This window comes from Mobula hypostoma, chromosome 16 (assembly GCF_963921235.1).
Source record: "Mobula hypostoma chromosome 16, sMobHyp1.1, whole genome shotgun sequence".
NCBI classification, from domain to species: Eukaryota; Metazoa; Chordata; class Chondrichthyes; order Myliobatiformes; family Myliobatidae; genus Mobula; species Mobula hypostoma.
The window spans coordinates 11990645-12014355 of NC_086112.1; the positions used below are offsets into that span (position 1 = coordinate 11990645).

Sequence of the window (23711 nt, forward strand, 5' to 3'; positions counted from 1 at the left end):
TCATAGTCACAGCGTACCCTTAGCCTTCTGAGGAAGTAGAGGCACTACTGTGCTTTCTTGATCATGGTACCTATATGGTCAGACAGGACAAGCTATTGGCCATATTTACACCTAGGAACTTGAAGCTCTCCACCATTTTCACTTCAGCAATATTGTTTCAAACAGAAGCATTTCAGTTCTAGAAGAGAAATTGTACATCCACCTACCAAAATGCACCATCCCCTAACCTACCACCACCCCATCCTTACCCCTTCCCACATACTCTACCTCATAACTTGACTTCGACAGGCCCCTGAACAGCTGAAAAATAAGTGAATTAATGCTCACGGATTAGTCATTGTCCATTCGGAAATCTGATAGCTGTTCCTAAAATATTGAGTGTGTGTCTTCAGGTTCCTGTACCTCCTCTTGGATGGCAGCTATGAGAAGAGGGCATGTCCTGGTGATTAAGGCCTTTAATGATGGATGTCACCTGTTTAATGCTGGGGAGGCTAATGCCCATAATGGAGCTGGCTGAGTTTGTGACCTTCTACAGCTTCTTCTTATCCTGTTCAATGGCCCACCACATCAGATGGTGGTGCAACCAGTTGGAATGTCCTCCATGATAACACTGTAGAAATTTCACTCCTGTATGCCTCCTTCGCCAAGAAATTTGGATTTGACCTCAAGTCACATACCATGCTAGCAAGCAACCTTTAGATAGATATTGCTAGTGTGGTGCAGAGCTAAGTCCATCTTCTCACTGGCCTTTCTGCAGACTGGCTATCTCTTGTGATGCTATCCTGCTTGGTTAGTGTCATGTCAGATGTACCCTGCATTGGCATTGGAATCAGAGAAAGAACTGGAATTTGTGTTCTTCAGCCACGCAGCTCAAGTTGGAAGTTTTATTTGAAAAATATGGAAACAACTAAAATCAAAGAGAGCAACAGAGTCTTTTTTTTAAGAATGGAAATCAAAGAAAAAAAATTGGAGGATGAAAGGATATTTGTTTAATACAATGTTTAATAATCCTACAGTCGATACGTGGAAGGAGATAAGCAGAGACCACAAGACCATAATTATTCAGAAAAACTGGGATGAGCATTTATGTCCTTTGCAGAACCTTCCTATTAACTACTTTTAAAATTAAATATGTGAGCAGCCACATCGGTTTCTCATTGAATTCAATGGATTCAGTTTGACTTTCAAACACTGCCCATGAGCACCTCACTAAGTGCTTCATAGCTTTATTTACTGCCAGATACATTTATATGTCAGAATTTAAAAGCCAAGTTCTAAATGACAGCACCTAAAATTGCTTCACATCTTTTCTTCATACAGTAGGACTCCAAATCCAAATCATCTTATCAAAGACTCCTGAACTTTAACATATGCTGCATAGCACTTCAGGATAATAGGGCTGTTTTCCACTAACAATTTAGGTGTAGCCTTATAAAATAATATTCAATGCTTATGGAAAAAATGTTTATGGGGAGAAGGCAGGAGGATGAGGTTGAGAGAGCTAATAAATCAGCCACGACGGAATGGGGGAAGAGACTTGATGGGCCAAATGGCCTAATTCTGCTCCAGTGTCTGGTGGTCTTACGGTCTTATCCACTTTAAACTATCAAAGAAAAAAGTTTAATATTTCAGCAATATGAAACAGAGTCCATCTGGCGCTCTCATGCCCAACAGTGAAAAAAAAAATCACACACATCCTTCGCCCATCAGGTCAAAAGGTGATAACAGAACACCAATTGGGTTGGTTGTTAACTCCCTGCTCAGTTCTGGAGCAATTCAGGATGAAAAATAATGCCAAATTTGTCTGTAATAACCTTATGCTGTTAATGAATAAACTTGTAAAGGACAACAGGATGTCTTTCTTTGTACAGCCCTCCTAGATATCTGCACTTCTCCAGTCTCTGCCTTCTCTACATGCCAACATTTAACTCATTCACTATGCGTAGCCAAAGCCATAGTTTTTTGAAAACTTCACCCTAACCCTAAACCCACATTCCTCATTCATCCTTTCGGTATTCCACAGCAAATGTTTTTGCTGAACTCCTCTGAAGAGTTCAGGTATTCAGAGCCCATCACATGAAAATAACCTTTAGATGAAGGGTCTTGTCCTGAAACATCAACACTGTATTTCCCTCCGTAGATGCCGCCTGATTGCTGAGTTCCTCCAGCATTTTGTGTGTTACTTTCGATGAAGTATTAGACTAATTTATTGTCAGAGTGTGAAATGTTTTGCTGCTGACCTAAATTTAACGTTTCTACAAACTGTAATTGAGTTTGTGGTTTATTAATATAGTTATAGTAATTAATGTTTAAAAGCCCATCAATGTTAGCATTCATTTCCAGAGAACCAGAATTTTAAAGCAAGCATGTAATGTTGAGACTTTTTAAGGAATTGGCCAGACCTTATTTGGGGAATTATGAGCAGTTTTAGGCCCCATATCTCAGGATGGACTGTCACTGGAGAGGGTTCAGAGGAGGTTTATGAGAATGATTGAAATGGTTAATGCATGAGGTTTGAGCTCATAGGAGGAGATGTTTCACTCCCTTTGATATGCAGATCCTAACTCGGGTCATAACATAGAGATGCTGAGGTGGGGCTTGGTGGGTGGCAGATGCCCGGGTCATAAGGTGGGCACCCCCTTTCTTAGATGTTTCGTCAAGTTAAGCCCACTAAATCTCCGGAGGGCTCAACAGTGCGACCCAGTGTCCCAGCTGCACCCCCTTCTCATCTGGCCACCCATGCGTCATTTCAGGGTCCAGCTGCCGTCACGCCTCTTCATCCATAACCAGTGGCTGTTTCGCTCAGCTACCTCCGAGAGTTCTTTTACAGCTTGCCACTGGCCCTGGCCTCGGACTCCCAGTCCCTTCAGCAATCTGACCATGGAAGAAGCCACAAATCCGCTGCAGCCAACCTCTACTGAGAAAACCTGCACCTTCCATCCATGCTGCTCAGCATCTGTGGCCAACTCAGTGCACCTTAGATGTTTCCACTCATACGCCTCACAGACTGCATCGTCTCAGGGCACTGTCAGGTCTGAGATTACTACAAGTTTCCCCCGCCATCCGAAGGTAGAGCGTTCCTATGAAATGGTTCATATGCCGGAATGTCATAAAGCGAAGAAGCAATTACCATTTATTTATATTGGAAAAATTTGTGAGCATTCGCAGACCCAAAAATAACATACCAAATCATGCCAAATAACACATAAAACCTAAAATAACAGTAACATATAGTAAAAGCAGGAATGATATGATAAATACACAGCCTATATAAATTAGAAATACTTCTCTACAATGATTGCCTGCACTGCCCTCCGTAGCGAAAATCTCACGCAAGTGCTCTTGGCAGAAACACGGCGCAAGTGCTCTCCAGTAACCTTTAAGCTATGAAGCTGCCAAATCATACCAAATAACACGTAAACACACAGCCGATATAAAGTAGAAATAATGTATGTACAGTGTAATATCACTTACAGGAATCGGGAAGACACCGTCGAGCACACTGATGATGGTGTGTTAGGCTGAGTCATCGGAGGTTGGGGTGGTGCAGTGGCCCCCACCCTCCGGGCAGCGAACTGCTACCGATCCGCGAAGAATGCAGTGGTCCAGCGGTGGTTGGGACGCACCCAGCACATCTTTAAGAAAAAAGCCGAAATAAACAAGCTAACTAATTAGGTGCCACCCGGTACGTAAATGTTGGCCCAGATCAGAGGCAATTGCCGATTGCCGATTGCATCGCCTCTGATCTGGGCCGACATTTACGTGCCGGGCGGCACCTAATTAATTAGCTTGAACAACAGGAATTCTGCAGATGCTGGAAATTCAAGCAACATACATCAAAGTTGCTGGTGAACGCAGCAGGCCAAGCAGCATCTATAGGAAGAGGCGCAGTCGACGTTTCAGGCCGAGACCCTTCATCAGGACTAGTCCTGACGAAGGGTCTCGGCCTGAAACGTCGACTGCGCCTAATTAATTAGCTTGTTTATTTCTGCTTTTTCCTTAAAGATGTGCTGGATGCCTCCCGGCTACCGCGAATCGGTATCCGTCCGCGGCCCGGGGGTTGGGACCATTGGGGTGGTGGGACACGGGGGTGTCATCTCATCGTCGATCAGGGCAGACAGGTCATCTTCTTCTATGTCTGCCTGCCTTGATGTCGAAGGTCGAGGTTCGTCGTCTGCTGTGGCTGATGTGGAAGGCTTGCTTGACTGCTTAGCCTCGTGCATTTTTCTATCATACAGTTCTTTGTAAGCACTCAAACCATCCTGCAAATATGCCCTAAACCGATGTACCCTTTCAAAATTAAAGTCGTACTTTATCATTGCAGTGAAAATCTCACGCAGTTGCTTCACGTTCAGTTCCTGGACGACTTCACTTTCGCTACTGCATTCAGTTTTGTTATCCTTTCCTCTTCCAATTGCATCAGTTCTTCATCTATCAGTTCTTGGTCATGGGATGCCAAAACTTCTTCAACATCATCTTCGTCAGCTTCCACAAGCCAAACTCACTTTGTCCTTACTTTGTTCACCACGATCGAAACGCTTAATTATGTCTAGTTTTACGCTAACTGCAACACCCTTACGAGTTCTTTTTACTTTTCCGATACCTTAGGACTCATCTTGTTAATGGCTGCTCACAGGCACGTGTTTAAGCAATGCCGGCGAGAATGCAGTTCCAAATCCGGGGGAGAGCCGCTGCTCGGGGCGCGTGCTGCTTTTTCCGCGCGCTGCCTTTTTTTGTAACAGTGAAAACACCTTCTGTTAGCGAAAACAGGTAACTAATGTAGGTCTTTCGTAACAGCAAGGTCTCGTAAAGCGAACGTTCGAAAAGCGGGGACACCTGTATAGCCTTCAGAGCAACGGACCATAAGGCCAAATATAGTCTGAGGGTGGTAGTGACTATCTCTGGGGAAACATCAGCCTTTTGTCAAGGTCAACAGCCATGTTCCAGTCACGAGCAGGGTCCCAAATGCTTCACACCAACCGTGTCACTGAGACATCGTGGATGTTGCTTCCTCCAGTCATATTGGGCTTAGTGTTGTACAGCCCTTGCTTCTCCACAATAGATACCAAACATCTGAGGACCTAGTTGTGCCTCCATGTGTATCTTCCTTGAGTGAGGCTTTCTTTGCAAGATAAGAGACTGTTCCTGAGGTTTGCTGCTCTTCCACAGAGTGGACAAGCTGGGTCTTCACTGAACCACTGGTTCAGCTCTTAGAAGGAAGCTAATCCTTTTCCCATAAGTCTTCCGGGCTGAATTTTCTTTCAATGTTTTCCCACCTTTTCCACCGTCCCCGTTTTGCCTGAGACACTGCTCTTGCATACCTCATCTGCTCCTCCTGTTGCAGGACTTCTTCCACCACCATAGCTCACCGTTGCTTTGGTTTGTTGCCTTTTGCCAAATGGACCTATTTGAGCCTGTGCCAAGGCCCCCTCTTCCAGCTTGCACCTGGCCCACCACGTCTGCAAACCTGAGCGCTGCTTTTGCCTGTTTTACTGACTTTGCTGGACACCACTTTCTCCCTGTGAAGGTCCTGGGTGCAGTATCCTGGACAACACAGTCACGAGATTCTCAGAGAGTCATCTCAAGCCTCACGTTGGTACACTGGAACTCTTCAGTCAGTCCCATGACAAGCAACTCCAGAGCTCCTTTGCCATACAAATAGATGTTACTTAGTGATCTTGGTAGGCCCATCCACTTCTCTTTTCTTTTTTTTTCTTTTTTAAATTAAAATACAACCGCCACTGCCCCACCACCTCACTGTATGCTCACACCTCTCACCCTCCCATGTCGACAAGCCACCGTCGTGACACGAGTGCCTATCCACTTCTTAATGAAGGAACTACCTGTCCTCTCCAACTTTTCAACAAGAGTGATGGGGACTTCATACAGAGTCAGTGGCCACAACACCTGAGGGGGCAATCCAAACTGAAGGCACCAGAGCTTGAAGTTTCATGGCAGCAAGGCCTTACTGATCACTTTAAGCCCTTTGATAATTTCTTCTCTCAACAGATTCAATTGATTTGTATCACTGAGGTTTACATTGTGCCAACGCCCCAAGCTTTTAACTGGCATTTCTGACACAGTAGGAATTATTTTCCAATCCGCATGGAACTGACAGTTGACCAACGTTCCTTTGACTGTAGAAATGCTCCTAGACTTCTTTGTTTTAATCGTCATTCAGGCCTATTTGATGTTTGAATGGAGCTTCTCAAGCAACCGTTTGATACATGAGACGGTAGTTGTTAAATCATCCATAAATGCCCGGATTGGTGGTGGTCGTAGTCCTGACTTCAGTCGCCGTCCTCCTACTACCCATTTAGAAGTTCTAATGATTACTTCCATTGCCATGGTAAAGGCCAGCGGAGAGATGGTGCAACCTGCCATTACGCCTACCTCCACAGGCTGCCAGGCTATATTGTATTCTGCGGTTATCAACGAGAACTGGAGATCTTGAAAGTAGGCTTGGCCAAGGTTGTAACACATTCTGGTACACGGAAGAATTTAAATGAAGACCACAGGAGGTTATGCGAGACCAACCCAAAGGCATTGGCTAGGGCCAAGAACAAGACATGGAGGTCTCTTCTTTCCCTTTTAGCACTTTGTAACTGATGCCAAATTACACTTGTGTGTTCCAAGCAGCCAGGGAAACCCAGCATCCCTGCCTTCTGCACATGAGTGTCGATGAAATTGTTTTTTTCAAAATAAGTAGACAATCTTTGTGCTATGACACTGAAAAGCATTTTCCCTTCAATGTTTAATGGATTTATTTGCTGAAACTGTCCGGTTTCTGAGGACTCTTTTTCTTTAGGAATTATGCTTTATACTTTATTGTCGCCAAACAATTGATACTAGAACGTACAATCATCACAGCGATATTTGATTCTGCGCTTCCCGCTCCCTGGATTACCAATATTAAATATTAAAAATAGTAAAAATTAGTAAATATTAAAAATTTAAATTATAAATCATAAATAGAAAATAGAAAAATGGAAAGTAAGGTAGTGCAAAAAAACCGAGAGGCAGGTCCGGATATTTGGAGGGTACAGCCAGATCCGGGTCAGGATCCATTCAGCAGTCTTATCACAGTTGGAAAGAAGCTGTTCCCAAATCTGGCCGTATGAGTTGTCAAGCTCCTGAGCCTTCTCCCGGAGGGAAGAGGGACGAAAAGTGTGTTGGCTGGGTGGGTCGTGTCCTTGATTATCCTGGCAGCACTGCTCCGACAGCGTGCGGTGTAAAGTGAGTCTGAGGATGGAAGATTGGTTTGTGCGATGTGCTGCGCCGTGTTCACGATCTTCTGCAGCTTCTTTCAGTCTTGGACAGGGCAACTTCCGTACCAGGTTGTGATGCACCCCAGAAGAATGCTTTCTACAGTGCATCTATAAAAATTAGTGAGGGTTTTAGGGGACAGGCCAAATTTTTTTAGTTTTCTCAGGAAGTAAAGGCACTGGTGGGCCTTTTTGGCAGTGAACTCTGCGTAGTTGGACCAAGTCAGGTCATTTGTGATATTGACCCCGAGGAACTTAAAGCTTTTGACCTGTTCTACTTGCACACCACCGATGTAAATTGGGTTGTGCGGTCCGCTACTCCTTCTGAAGTCAACGACCAATTCCTTCGTCTAGGGATAGGTTATTGTCTTCGCACCATGCCACCAGGTTCTTAATTTCCTCTCTGTACTCAAACTCATCATTAGCCGAGATACGGCCTACAATTATTGTGTCATCAGCAAACTTATATATTGAGTTTGATGGAAACTTGGCTACACAATCAGGCGTGTACAGTGAGTACAGCAGGGGGCTGAGCACACAGCCTTGTGGGGCACCGGTGCTCAGCGTGATTGTAGAGGAGAGCTTGTCCCCTATTTTTTACAGCCTGGGTCCTGTCTGTGAAGAAGTTGAAGATCCGGCTGCAGATCTGAGTGCTAAGGCCCAGGTTCCGGAACTTAGGAATAAGTTTATTTGGAATGATAGTATTAAAGGCAGAGCTGTAGTCAATGAAAAGGAGGCTTATGTATGCGTCTTTATTCTCCAGGTGTTCTAAGGAGGAATGTAGGGCCAGAGAGATGGCATCTGCCGTTGACCTGTTGCTCCGGTATGCGAATTGCAAAGTGTCGAGGTTGACTGGTAGGCTGTGGTTGATGTGTGCCATAACCAATCTCTCGAAGCACTTCATAGCAATTGATGTCAGAGCCACAGGTCGATAGTCATTCAGGCATGCCACCTTGCTCTTCTTCGGCACTGGGATTATCGTTGCCTTCTTAAAACATGAGGGGATCTTAGACTGAAGCAAAGAGCAGTTGAAGTAGAATTCCTCCTGCCCGCTGCCATGCTTCAGGAATCAGTTTATTCTTCTGGGCCACCTTCATCTGTTTCCATAAGAAGTTCAGGACTCTTGGTGCATTTTTGTAGTTTGTATGGAACTCCATTTGGCCCTGGCACTGAAGCAGCCCTCGCCTGCTTTACTACTTTTATTATCTCACTATATCTGGGGGGAACTGATGTCAAATTGCTGATGTGAAGGGTGGATGGGTGGCATATCTGAAGGTATTGAGATGTGTTCAGCTCCAGCTGTCTTGAGTATCTCAGCTTCAGATTATCTTCCACTCTTCCTTTGACACCTTAGGAGTTCCATTCTTCTGCTTTGTGAAAATGCTGTTCACAAACTTGCAGGGGTCCTTATGGACATTTGATGGATCTGTGACTGTTATCTAATTAAAACCTAATTGAATATTGAAAGGCCTAGACAGCGCAGTCTTAGGGAAGATGTTTCCAATACTGGGAGAGTCAAAGATCAACGGGCATGGCCTCAGAATAGAAGAATGTCCCTCTAGAACAGTGATGAGGAGGGATTCCTGTGCAAAAGGATGGTGAGTCTGTGGAATTCATTGTCACAGGTGAATTGTATCCAAGTATATTTAAAACAGAGGTTGATATTTACTAACTGTGTCAAAGGTTATGGAGAAAAGGCAGGTGAATCGTATTAAGGGGCAAAATAAATCAGTTGTGAAGGAATGGTGGAGCAGAATCAATGGTCCGAATGATTTAATTCTACTCCTATGTCTTATGGTCTTAACTTCAGAACGTTTTCATTTCTAGGGCTGGGCTGGGGTTTGACATGACTATTTATTCAGTTCAGATTTCTGCAGAAAATTTACTCAGTGGGAGCAAAGACTGAGATAATCCCTGATTTTTTTTTCAAACCACATTAAAGATTTTCACAGCTAAATGGAAGTTGTCATTTTGAAGGAAGTGGGGGAGCCCAATGCCGCTGCTTCTTCCCTAAGGGAATTCAACAGATGATCTGTTGTTACCACAAAATATAATGCACCCCCACTCCTACTGGTGTGAATGGTGAGGAGGACAGAAATCGCACTGCAATCCAGCTCTTTCCCCTCTAGCTCCTAGCATGCAATGTGAAAGAACGGCAAATAAACTAATTTTGGCAGTGGCAAAGTGGGGAGGTACCACAGGCAACACACATCAAAGTTGCTGGTGAACGCAGCAGGCCAGGCAGCATCTATAGGAAGAGGCGCAGTCGACGTTTCAGGCCGAGACCCTTCGTCAGGACCACAGGTACCACAGGCCATCTTTTCCAATTATCCTACAGCCTGTCCATTTGAATTTCAACTAAGTAATGACGGAAAATCCAGTTCTAAGATTGGAGTTCCAGATTCCTTGATCCTGATGAGTATGAATCTTTAAACAATGCTGTTCAGTCGTTCCATATGTCCAGCAGTGTGGCTCTATTGAAACTGGTAAATTGGTTTATTATTGTCACATGTACAGTGAAAGACTTTGTTTAGTATGACATTCCTATTGATCATTTTATTACATTAGTGCATTGAGGTACAATGTAAGACAATAACAGAATGCAGAATAATGTGTTACAGTACAGAGAAAGTGCAGTGCACACAGACAATGGAGTGCAAGTTTATAATTCTGGAGGAACTCAGCAGGTCAGGCAGCATCTCTGGAAATGAATAAACAGCCGACATTTTGGGCCGTGACCCTGGTTCAGGACTGGAAAGGAAGGGGAAGTTGCCAGAATAAAAAGGTGGGGAGAGGGGATGGAGGATAGCTAGAAGGTGATAGGTGAAGCCAGGTGGGTGGGAAAGATACGAGGACTGGAGAGGAAGGAATCTGATAAGATAGGAGAGTGGACCAGAGGACAAAGAGAAGAAGGAGGGGACCTGGGGGAGGTGGTAGGCAGGTGTGAAGAGGTAAGAGGTCAGAGTGGGAAATAGAAGAAGGGAGAGGGAGTGAACTATTTTTACCGGAAAGAGAAATCGATATTCAGGGTACCCAGGTGTAATGTAAGATGTTGCTCCTTCACCCTGATTGAAGTATGGAGGTGTGTTACTCTTTTCTCCTGAATTTAGTTGAGTTCAATATAATCAAAAATTTGAGACAAAGTATGGCAAGACAAGGTATCTTGTGCCAAGATGAGGCCATGGACAAGGTAGATTATGACATCAAGAGTCCATCTTATTATACTGGGAAACCATTCAATAACAGCAGGGTAGGAACTGCCCTACAGCCTGGTGGTACGTGTTTTCAGGTTTTTGTATTTTCTATCCGATGGGAGACAGGAGAAGAGAGAACGTCTGGCTGGGTCTTTGATTATGCTGGCTGTTTCACTGAGGCAGTTGGAAGTACAAACAGAATCCATGCAACTGCTTAATACCTTGTCTCAAACTTTTGATTATATTGAACTCAAATAAATGCAGGAGAAAAGACCAACACATCTCCATACTTCAATCAACATGTTTAAAATCTGCTGTGAGTTAATGGATATTTTCTTTATGGTTTGACTATTATTTTTTATTTTTTTTATATATTGTTCTCATCTGATTTAAAGTTTTTTAGGTAAAGCAATCAGTAGGTTCATTGACAGTCTGTGATGCTAAACAGGCAATTATTTTCTCATGATTTTCTCTGCATTGAAAAACTAAGTAAATAATTCTTTGCTTCATTTAGGGAAGTCAAACAGCTTCTGGCAAAGATGACTCCAGCGCTGGGGAATCAAAAACTGGAGGCTCCAGCCTCTAGTTAAGCTAAGAGGGGAGAAATTTAATAGAACCATCAGTGCAGCTTTTTTGTCCACATATAGAATGAGGTGCCAAATGAAGTGTTTGAGGTAGGAACAATAACAACATTAACGAGACATTTGGAATGATACCTTGTCTGGGAAGATATGGGCCAAATATGGGAAATGTTTTTCCAGATATAAGCCGACTTGTGGTGAAGCGGCATCCACAGTGGACTTCAAGGCGAGTGGCCCTGTGTTCAAATCCCGCCAGCTCCTTGTATGCTTTCCACCCGGGCTGGGTTCATCGTCAGGCTAGTAACTCAGCTTCGTAAGAAACATGCAAAATGCTAAGTAAATGTCAAAGGTTGCCGCCCGGTGTGCCACAAGGCACAGAGAGAAACAAAAGAAAGAGTAAAAGAGAGGAGAGAGTAGATATTGGACAGCTGGATGATGCAATGCAGAGGTAGTAATGGGAGACAAAGAAATGGCGGGTGAACTGATAAGTATTTTGCATCAGTCTTCACTGTGAAAGACACCATTAGTATGTTGGATGTTTGAGAGTGTCAAGGGACAGAAGTGAGTGCAGTTGCGATTACTAGGGAGAAGGTGCTTGGAAAATTGAAAGGTCTGAAGGTAGGTAAGTCACCTAGACATGATGGATTACATCCCAGCATTCTAAAAGAGGTAGCTGAAGAGATTGTAGCAGCATTAGTAATGAGCTTTCAAGAATCAATTGATTCTGGCATGGTTCCAGAAGAATGAAAAATTGCACATGTCATCCCACTCTTCAAAATGTGAAGGAGGCAAAAGAAAGGAAATCATATGACAGTTAACTGATTTCCACAGTTGGGAAGATGTTGGAGTCAATTGTTAAGAATGTAGTTACAGGATACTTGGATACATGTGTGTGTGGGCACGTGGCCAAGTGGTTAAGGCATTGGACTAGCTACCTGAAGGTCGTGAGTTCGAGCCCCAGCCAAGGGAACGTGTTCTGTCCTTGAGCAAGGCACTTAATCACACATTGCTCTGCGACGACACTGGTGCCAAGCTGTATGGATCCTAATGCCCTTCCCTTGGACAACATTGATGTCGTGGAGAGGGGAGACTTGCAGCATGGGCAACTGCTGGTCTTCCATACAACCTTGCCCAGGCCTGCGCCCTGGAGAGTGAAGACTTTCCAGGCGCAGATCCATGGTCTCGCAGGACTAATGGAGGTACATTACAAAATAAGCCAAAGTCAGATGGTTTCCTTAAGGGAAAATCTTTGAACAAATAATAAATCAGTGGCAATTGTCAGATGGTCTTTGACAAGATCCCGCACATGAGGCTGCTTGACAAGATAAGATCCCAGACTATTACAGGAAAGGTACCAGCAAGGATAAAGCGGAAGCAGATTGGCTGGAGGCAAAGAGTGGGAATAAAGGGAACGTTTTCATATTAGCTGCCAGTAACTAGTGGTGTTCCCCAGGGGTTGATGTTGGGACCACTTCTTTTTATGTCATATGTCAGTGATTTGGATGACGGAATTGATGGCTTTGTGGCCAGTTTTGCAGATGATATGAAGATAGGTGGAGGGGCAGGTAGTGTTGAGGAAGCAGAGGAGCTGTAGAGGATTTAGATTAGGAAAATGGGCAAAGAGGAAGCAGATGGAATACAATGTCGGCAGGTGTATAGTCATGCATGTGATAGAACAAATAAAAGCAAAGACTATTTTCTAAACAGAGAGAAAATGCAGAAATCTGAGGTGCATAGGGGTTTGGAAGTTCTGGTACAGAATTCCCTACAGGTTAATTTGCAAGTTGAATCGGTGGTGAGGAAGGCTAATACAACATTAGCACTTATTTCAAGAAGACTAGGATATAAAAGCAAGTTCGTTATGCTGAGGCTGTATAAGGCACAAGTGAGGCCTCACTTGGAGTATTGTAAGCAGTTTTGGGCCCCTTATTTAAGAAAGGATGTGCTGACATTGGAAAGGGTTCAGTGGAGGTTCACAAGAATGATTCTGGGAATGAAAGGGTTATTATACGAGCAGTAATTGAGGCTCTGGGCCCATACTCACTGGAATTTAGAAGGATGGGGGTGGATCTCATTGAAACCTATCAAACAATGAAAGTCCCAAATAGAGTGAATGTGAAAAGGATTTTTCTTATAGTGAGTGAGTCTAGGACCAGAGGGCACTGCCTCAGAATAGATGGACATCCATTTAGAACAGAAATGAGGAGAAAATTCTTTAGCCAGAGTGTGGCGAGTCTGTAGAATTCATTGCCACAGATGGCTGTGGAGGCCAAGTCATTGGGTGTATCTAAAGAGCAAGCTGATAGGTTTTAAGTAGTCAGGGAGTCAAATATTACAGAGAGAAGGCAGGAGTATGGGTTTGAATGGGATAATAAATCAGACACGATGGAAAGCAGACTTGATGGGCTGAATGGCCTAATTCTGCTTCTGTGTATTAAGGTTTATATTTGCGTGTCTCCATGAATTCCAAAACCATTTTGGATAGAATTCCCTTTGAACACTGGTATTTAAAGGATAACAGCAGCCGAATAGCTCATGCTACTCAGTATTTTTAACACTATCAATACCTGGCCAATTTATGAAAGTCAGTAGGGTTATTTTTTGCTCCTTAAGGTGCTAAACACAGTTTATCAAAACTAAATGCAGATTAGGTGCTTTAATTTGATACAAACAGAAAGAAAAGCTGCTGTTACTGGATGGTAATTGAAGACACTTAACATCCAGAAAGCCTTTAGAGAATCTGAATGCCCAGCAGACAGGAAATCAGTCCTTTCTTTCTAAATATGAAACTGATGGCAGGACTTCCCCTTTCAAACACAGAACGTGAAAGAATTATATGATTAATAGCACTGCATCTAATTTAACAAAAAGCTCTTTATCAAATTATTCTCAAACTGTAATTATGTAGTCACTGATTTCAGATCCACATCACACATCAACTTTAGAAGCCTGTTAGAACATTTCACGGTACATATATGCATTTTCTTTGTTAAAATATTGCTTTCTCTGGGATACTGTACCCTGTAAGTAATTAATGGGAACCACAGACCATGTGTTACTATTTCATTAGCAATGGTTAATTTAGCCAAACCTTGTTTAAAAAGGTCTAAGCACTCTAGTTCAAGCATCCCCCACCTCCTCTATGGTCTTGATCAGGGCATACAGGGATACAGGGAGAAGGCAGGAGATTGGGGCTGAGGGAAAATTGATTGCTCACGACGAAATGATGGAGCAGCTTTGATGGGCCAAATGACCTAATTCTGCTCCTATATCTTATGGTCTCTATCTACTTACTACCAGTCACTGCACCGTAAACACTTTAAACCACTTTTTATAATGCTGTTTACACTGCAAATACACGTTTGTATTTATGTACCGTATTTATGCACATTTTATTCCGTATCCGTACTTTATTTCTTTTTTTAATATAATTCTATTCTTATAATTATTGAATGCTGTTACATGTCACACCCTGACCAATACACCTCAGTATATTCCTAAATGCTGGCGCGTGGCCAAGTGGTTAAGGCCTTCAGATCTAGTGATCTGAAGGTTGCTAGTTCGAGCCTTGGCTGAGGCAGCGTGTTGTGTCCTTGAGCAAGGCACCTAACCACACATTGCTCTGCAATGACACCGGTACCAAGCTGATGGGTCCTAATGCCCTTCCCTTGGACAACATCGGTGCCGTGGAGAGGGGCGACTTGCAGCATGGGCAACTGCTGGTCTTCCATACAAACTTGCCCAGGCCTGCACCCTGGAAACCTTCCAAGGCGCAAATCCATGGTCTCATGAGACTAACAGACGCCTATATAAATATTCCTAAATACATATAAATGTACATGGCGAATAAAGTTCATCATTGATCCTGGAAATTAAGGTCATCTAGCAAGGTCCAAAGTCGTCCCTTTCAATTACTCTCATTCCCTTTTACTATTCAACCTGCATGCTAAAAACAGACATGAACAGGAACCAATTCAGCTCTGTACAATCTCCCACTCTCCATCTCTCCATGGTCATACAGCTTGGTAATATCATTCAAATTGATGCATAAGGCACATGATACACATATTGTCAAAAATTTAAAAGTTCATGATGCTGGAGTTAGCATGGAAGACTCACTAGCTAATAGGAAACAGAGAACAGGCGTGAATAGGTCTTTTTCTGAAATGTCTGAAGAATTGCAAATGGCTTTCAATCCAGATAAATAAGAGATGTTGCATTTTTGAAGATCAAACTAGGGCTACGTCTACACTACGCCGGATAATTTTGAAAACGCCGGTTTCGAGTAAAAACGACAGGCGTCCACACTAAGCGTTTTTCAAAATATCTCCGTCCACATTAGGCGGATATTTGGATGAATCTCCTCCTACTGGGCATGCGCAGGACACACAGAAAACAAGCAAAGAGGAATCAGTATACTTAGTGCGCGTTTGTCCAGTTACAGAGTAGAAAAAACTTCAAAGGAATTGCTCTTGGCTCTCGCGCAGGAGGACTTAAAACTAAAAAAAACAAATATTGGAGCGTATGGAGGCAACCGACCAGGAGTTCACGGACAGTATGACACGGCTGACGACGAACATTGAAAAACTGACCAACTCTGTTGCATTAATAAAGCACCTTGTTAAATGTATAAAACATGTCTGCATCAGAGTTATCTTGTATTTCTATACAATGTTACATTAGGCTGTTGCACATCTATTGTCAGAGAAGTACTTGCATAAATAGGTAAACCACCTTCATACAAGCAAGGACAGAAAACGGGGCAAAGTGAGTATACTTATTTATTCAGTAAGCTATAGGTCAAAGTATTTGGTGAGTACATTTCTATCTCTTCTGGCTTCAGTCTCGTTGTCGTCTGTTCTGAAATTGTTAGGTGGTTGCGTTCAAGAAAACAACGAAATGCCGCGCTGCGGCTATCTGTTCCGGCACGTCATGACAGCGTTTTTAAATAGTCAAAAAAGCTCACTTTACAATTTAACTCTCACGCCGTTCACACCGACTGTGCATTATAACAGCGATACGGCAGTGCTTGCGCAGTACCAAGCAGAGGCAGAAAAAGCATTGTTGTTGTGGTGTTGTCATGACAGCGTTTTTAAATCTCTCCGGTTACTCCGTACACACTACAATGGATATTAGGCGTTTTCAGATTTATTCACTCTGGAGATCGTTTCTGAAAATCTCCGTTTTCGGGGGATGAAAACGCCGTTTCAGTGTGGACAGAAGGTCAAAACGAAGAGAAAAAGCTTTGTTTTCAAAATTATCCGGCGTAGTGTGGATGTATCCCAGGGCAGGACTTGTACAGTGAATGGTTGGGCCCTAGGGAATGTTATGGAACAAAGGACAAAGGGACCTATGAGTGCACATGCATAGTTCACTGGTAGATGGGGTAGTGAAAAATGCATCCGGCATGCTGGCCTTGACTAGTCAGGACAATGAGTATAGGGGTCGGGAAGTTAAAGTTCAAAGTAAAGACTATTATCAAAGTAAATATACAGTATGTCATCATATATAACCCTGAGGTTCATTTTCTTGTGCGCATACTCAGCAAATCTATAGAATAGTAACTATAACAGGATCAAGAAAAGATTAACCAGAGATTATCGGTTGTGGGAACATTTCAATAATGGGGCAAGTGTTTTACTTATACAGGATGTGGCTGAGGCCACACTTAGAGTACTATATCAGCTCTGGCATAGGAAAGACGATGTTAAACAAGAAAGAATGCAGTAAAGATTTACCAGTATGTTGCGTGGATCTGAGCATCTGCTTACAAGGAGAGGTTGTGTAGACAAGGTTTTTATTCCTTGAAATGTAGCATATTGAGAGGATGAGATAGGGTGACATGATAGTGTAATTGTCCTGTGATTAGGCTAGGATTAAATCAGGTATTAATGGGTGGCAAAACTTGAAGTTCCGGAAGGGCCTATCTGGAGCTACATCTCAATAAATAAATAAATAAATAAATAAAATCATGGAAGTAATTAAAAGCGTGGAAGCACGGAGTCTTTTTCCAAGACGGGGATGCAAAAAACAACAAGGCATAGGCTTAAGATCAGAGGCGAGGGATTTCAAATAGACATCAGTGTTAGCCTCTTCACATAAAGGGTGATGTGTATTTGGAATGTGCTGTTTTTTTCTCCAGTCCTGCTGAAGGGTCTCGTCCCGAAACGTCGTCTGTACTCTTTCCATAGATGCTGCCTGGCCCGCTGAGTTCCTCCAGCACTTTGTGCATACTTCCAGAGGTAGTGTTGAGGCAGGGACAGTAGCACCAATTAAAAGCCATCCAGATAGGTGCATGGATAGGAGAGGTTAAGAGGGCTGTGGGCCAAACGTGGTCAGATGGGCCTAGCTCACTATGCACCATAGTTGGCATGGAGCAGGCGGGCCAAACAGGGCCATGTGCTGTATGACTGTATGACTCTCTGTAACACATGTGTGTACCACATGGTGCAGGAGTTGGACCATGTGGACCCCAGTAACTCAGCGAGCCCATTGAACACATGTTCTGGTAGCATAGTGGTTAATGTAACATCTTACCGTGTTAGCAATCAGAGTTTAGTTCCTGCCGCTGTCTGTAAAGAACTTGTACGTTCTCCCCATGACCACGTGGGTTTCCTTCAGCTGTTTCAGTTTGCTCCGATGATGTACGGGTTTGGGTTATTAAGTTGTGGACATGCTATGTTGGCACCGGAAGCATGGCGACACTTGCAGCCAGCCCTCAGTACATCTTTGGACTGTGTTGGTTGTTAACGCAAAATGACGTATTTCACTGTATGTTTTGATGTACATGTGATAAATAAAGCTAATCGAACCTAATCTAAACGTAGAATGGTACAGCACTGGGCAGGCTATTCAGCTCACAGTGGTGTGCCAATCTTGATGTCAGTTTATGCTAAATGTCCTTCTTATGGGTATCATCTATATCCCTTCATATTTATGTGTCTGTCTAAAAGCCTCTTAAACTCTACCAAACTGCCTGATTCCACACTACCCCTGTGGTGGAACTATAGGCACCTATCACTCTCTGTATAAAAAAAACTTGCCCCTACAGGCTATCTTCTTGTTTAAGCAGCTTTCCTTACACACAGCCCATAAAAATGTTTTTTTATACAAGGTATTATTTTCTCCACTGCGATAACAGTTAGGAAAAGGCAAATGTTAGGATGCACCAAAAGAAAATGACTGTTCTGTCCAATCAGACTGGCCCGTAGAAAACAGCACAACAAACACACAACAGTATCTTTACCCAAATTAAGCAATCCAGCACACAGTTATTTATAAAATTATTTCCCATTCGGTTATCTTGTTGGTTTCTTTTTCAGTTAGTTAAAAACCAATTTTTATTTTTCATGTCCATTGAAAATGATGAATTTTGATGTGATAAAGTAGATTATGTTTGCAAAGAAATTATTGAAGAAAATCCAATTTGGTTAACTGTAGTCTGCCCAAATTCAAAGCTCAAAGAGCGAAGTACATTGATTATCCATGTATTTATATGTAATCATATGCTACACCGAATTCATTTTCTTGCAGGTAGTCACAGTAGAATTAAGAAATACAATAGAAATCAATGAAAATAAATACAATTGAATCAATACTATTTGCAATAAGCTTCAATGTCAATGTTAAGTTTAAAGCACATTCCCTTACCAGTAACTGACTTGGAAGTTTGAGCCAAGCTTCTACTTGTGGAGGAATGGCTACCATGTTCTTCATCAGTGTTGCATTCCTCAGTTAATAAAGTTTCCTGACTGGTGGCAGCTGCACTCCTGAAAAAAGAAATTCACAGCAATACTTTATAGATAATCTGAATCATTATTCAGAATCAGGTTTATTATCAGTGACATGGGTTGTGAAATTTGTTTTTTGCAGCAGCAGCAGTACAGTGTAATACATAAAATTCTACAACCTACAAGTAGAAGTTGTACAAGATGATGGTGAGGCCTACTTTGGAGAATTGTGTGCAGTTCTGATCACCTACCCGCAGGAAAGGCATCAATAAAAGTGAAAGAATGCAAAGAAAATTTACAAGGATATACAGGGAAAGGTTAAATAATCTAGGGACTTCATTCCCGAAAGCGTAGGAGAATGAAGGGAGATTTGATGAAGAGAGGTAAATAAAATTATGAGGGATATAGATAGGATATATGCAAGCAGGCTTTTTTCACTGACTGTGCTTCTTCCTATGGATGCTGTCTGGCCTGCTGCGTTCCACCAGCATTTTGTGTGTGTTGCTTGAATTTCCAGCATCTGCAGTTTTCCTCGTGTTTGCGTTTTCCACTGATGTTGAATGAGACTAGGACTAGAGGTCATGGATTAAAGGTGAATGGTGAAATGTTTAAAGGGAACATGAAGGGTAAATCCTTCACTCAGAAGGCGGTGAGAGTGTGGAACGAGCTTCCAGCAGAAGTGCTGGATGCAGGTTTGATTTCAACATTTAAGAGAAATTTAGATAGGTACATGGATGGGAGGGGGTTGCAAGGCTATGGTCCAGTACAGGTTGATGGGACTAGACAGATTAAAAGGGCCCATTTCTGTGCTGTAATGTTATATGACTCCCTGACCCTAAATATATATATATAAGTAGTGCAAAAAAAAGATCAAAATAGTGAGGTAATGTTCGTAGTTTCAAGGACCATTCTGAAGTCCAATGGTGGAAGAAAGAAGAGGTCCCCAAGAAATTGAGTGTGCATCCTCAGGCTCCTGCACCTCCTCCCTAATGGTAGCAATGAGAAGAGGGCGTATCCTGGAAAGTTACGATGGCTTGAAAAACCCATTTTATTGAACCTCAGTAGATCTAATCATGTATTCCAACAAGGCTATGTCAGCACATTTTACAGTGAAACTCCCAATTGCATCAGATTTCTTTATTGCCTCTTAATGTTAACATGCTTAAACAAGCAGAAGATTAAATCTCTAAATCCCTTTGTTAATTCATGGGAAGTTACTCGGTTATGGTGCAACATAAAAGCCAAGTTCAAAGGAAAGGAGAAATGCAAATATTTTCAGTATAGAAAACTTAAAGAAATATGTGGCTTTCTATACCTGGATCAGTTATGTTGTAGATGTACTATTTGTAATACCAACAAAATTCTCCCTCTCCACTAATAATGCTTAATCTGCTAAGCATTTTCTACTGATCTTAACTGTCACCTTCTACATGTTCCATTGTTTGTTTTTCTTTCTCTAGCTGTCCCTATTGAATATCAACCAGTCAGCTTCACAACAGCTTACCACCTTGATAATCCTGGCCTCACTCCAGAGATATTTTCTTCTTCCTATTCTTTCCCCCACCAGACACTCTACAACTTAATGAAGGATCTCAAATTGAAAGAGATTCATGAGCTTTGTGTGACAACCTAGCCCTTACTATCAGCAAGACGAAAGACTTGATGATGGGTCTCGGGACTGTTGAAAGGTCTCAGCCCAAAACGTCAACTGTTTATTCCCCTCCACAGATGTTGCTTAGCCTCGTGAAGATTCTCCATATTTTCTAGACAAGAAAGATCTCCAACCACGCTCTGCTCCTTCAGTGTCGCCAAGAGGACATGGCCAGAATCATCATGAGGTAACGTTGGAGATGGATTGGGCATGTGATGGAAAGAGAAGCCAACTCTGTCATCAAGACAGCACTTAGTCCTGAAAGGCAGAGGAAATGCGAGAGACCAAAGACAACTTGGCGCTGTACCTCAGAGGCAGAAATGAGAACTCTGAACCACAACTGGGGCACAATAGAGAAGATGGCCAAGGACAGACAGAGATGGAGGACCTTCACTGCTGCCCTAAACGCCAGTGGCATAACAGGTAGTAACTAAGTATAAATACTGCCCGACCTGCTAAGTTCCTCCAGCATCTTGTGTGTGTTGTTCTGGATTTCCAGCATCTGCCAGATCTCTTGTGTTCAAAGAAGCGGTGCTGCTTTACGAAATGAAAGTAATGGACTGGAATTGAAATAACACTGAAAGATTTAAGCACATACCTGCTTTGACTTCCGGCTTCTGTCTGCTCACGAACACGTTTTAAATGTTCCTGTAATTGTCTAATCTTGGCTTTCTTTGCATTAAGCACCAAGATGAAACGTGAATAGAGGTCTTGCTCCAGGCCTTCTTTAGCCTTTACATATTCCTCCAGCCTGGTGAACAAAGACCAAGCATGTAAGTGTTGTAGAGTCACAGAGCACTACAGCACAGAAATAGACCCTTCGGCACATTACTCTGTCTTGTCCCATTGTCCCATGCCAGGACCATAGCACTCCATACCTCTCCCATCAAAATTTACCAAAAAGAACTAAAACAAAACAAAAAACAAGAGAACGTTTTTGTTAATCAAATACAGATTTGCCAAAAACTCCACAACATAAGGTCTCAGCTCATTAAGGTTGCGTTATCATAATGCATTTAGATGCTGAACTGCACTATCAGTCAATACTCTACTACCAAAAGTTCCACAGTAGAATGGATTGCAACATATTATACCCAATAAAAGATGCAGGAGAACAATCTAAAATTCACAATCCAGTTTTGGAGCACAGTTGATTGATAAACCATCTAAAATACTATTGAAGATGGTGAGGAAATTATAAATCAGGAAAATTACTACAAATTATGTATGGTAGTAAGATTAAGTGATAAAGTTTATAGATAAAGATGAGCTTTATTTATCACATACACATCGAAACAGAGTGAAATGCGTCATTTTGCATCAGTGACAAACACAGTCTGAGTCACAGTCACAGTCTGAAGATGTACAGCAACATCCACAAGTATCACCATGCTATTGGCGCCAACATAGCATGTCCACAACTTACTAACCCCAACCTGTATGTCTTTGGAATGTGGGTGGAAACTGGAACACCTGGAGGAAACTCACATGGTTATAGGCTAACCGTTATGTTACTGTGCCAATAAAAGGCTTAGCAAGTTTCAGATTATTAGGAAGGCTAACAACTGTCTTTTTCTCAAGCACCTCCTCTACGTCAGATATGAACTTTGGCCGAGGTCAGTGTCTCATCGGCCAGCATTTTAAACAGTTGTGGAGTGCAAAATTAACAGCAAAGTTCCAAGGAAGAAAAAATAAATGGAACAACTTACCAAGAAAAACAGTGTCATTGTGACTGAGATCGAGAGCAAATTTATTAAGGGAACAAAAGATCTATCAACAGCTATTTAATTCTCCATTTTAGTTTTGTATTTCACTAAAGTAGCAATTATGATCAGAGATTATGTGGACAATTAAAAGATTGGCATTAATTAGTGAAGAAGTTTAATCACATTTATCCTAATTAAAATATTCAATTTTAAAATTGATTTAATCTGGTAGTTAGGACTAATTATTCTGTAAATATACACACAATAATATACAATCCATTATATTTCAACCAAGCTGGGCAAATAAAAAAATTCAAAATCCAGAAGGACTAAATATGACCCAAATCTATAACTCACAGATGTTTTCCTTGAAATGAATTAAAAAGGCATTATTATAACATTCCCACACTAAATCAGTCCATATTAAACAGATTAAGCCAATTCTGGGGTAATTACAAACATAAAATATGCTTAGTGCTATTAAAAAATGAATTGTTGCTAATTCATGGACCAGAAAGAAAATACTACTTATTACCTCCAATGTCTTCCTGATCTGCTGGTTAAAAGCACTTAGAAATCCAGCTGCTTCTTCTAAATTTCCTCCATTATGTCACTCCATACCGTGACTTTATCATTTCTTTCAGATATTCAAGGTTATTCTTTTCATGTAACTTTAGACACTAAAGGTATTCCAGTTGAAGCAGACATGTTTTTGATGTACATTGAAAGGTAGTTATGCATGAGCAGGGTGCAGATTTTATATCTTTGTTAAAAAGATTTTAGGGTTTTCAAAATAACTATGACCATTGGATCAATTAAATTTGATCAATGCAATCAGGGAAATTATCAGAATTAGCCACTCAAATGCTAATTTTTCCAAGATTATAATTTCATTAAATAACTTTTGCATGACATATATCAAAATATACAGCTGAATTTTGTCAATTAACTTACTGGCAAGAGAATTTTAAGTCAAAATGTGAAAAAAAACCAATTTAATATAAATTACCTTGTTTTGTTTCTTGCACTCTTAGTTGAAAATGCTGACACTTTTGGATGTGCCATTAACTTACAAGAATATAAATAGTCTTTTTCATCTACCAACCATAAACAGCTAACTACAATTCAGCTATTTCAATTACATTAGAGACATTTTATGCATTAAAAGAAAATTGAAAGATTATTTAGTGCGAATGAAATAGGAACTGAACCAGGAATTCAGATATTTATTAATTACTCAACTACAAAATATAAACAAAACATCTTTAACAACATTTTAAGTGATTTTTCAGCTATCATTCAACAAGGCATCAACAGAGGTTCATACAATTGAAAGGAATGATTAGTAGGTTCTGAAGGTATTGACTGTGAATGGAGATTTATACAACTGTATTACTTTATTTGAAGAGCTCGTCTTTAAAATTTGTATGAGGAATAAATACTATCAAAGTAAGATTATGGATACTGAACCCAAAGAGGAGGAATACACAATGAAAGACAAGGATGTAAAAATAAAGATTTGTCATATTTAAATTTGAATTACTCAATTATCCAGTTAGGAATAAGTTTAAGCATCAAAATAAA

General features: G+C 41.7%; 1 protein-coding gene across 5 annotated transcripts in view; it reads right to left on the bottom strand.

Annotated features, from left to right (window-relative positions):
• The window catches only part of xrcc4 (X-ray repair complementing defective repair in Chinese hamster cells 4), a 419861-nt gene that overhangs the window by 217795 nt on the left and 178355 nt on the right, over positions 1–23711 (bottom strand). For all 5 annotated transcript variants that reach the window (XM_063068529.1, XM_063068528.1, XM_063068532.1 and 2 more), the window contains 2 exons: positions 21020–21172; positions 18691–18809 (listed from right to left, as the gene is read on the bottom strand). In XM_063068529.1, the coding sequence (XP_062924599.1) occupies positions 18691–18809; positions 21020–21172 (272 nt within the window). The remainder of the gene's footprint in view (positions 1–18690; positions 18810–21019; positions 21173–23711) is intronic.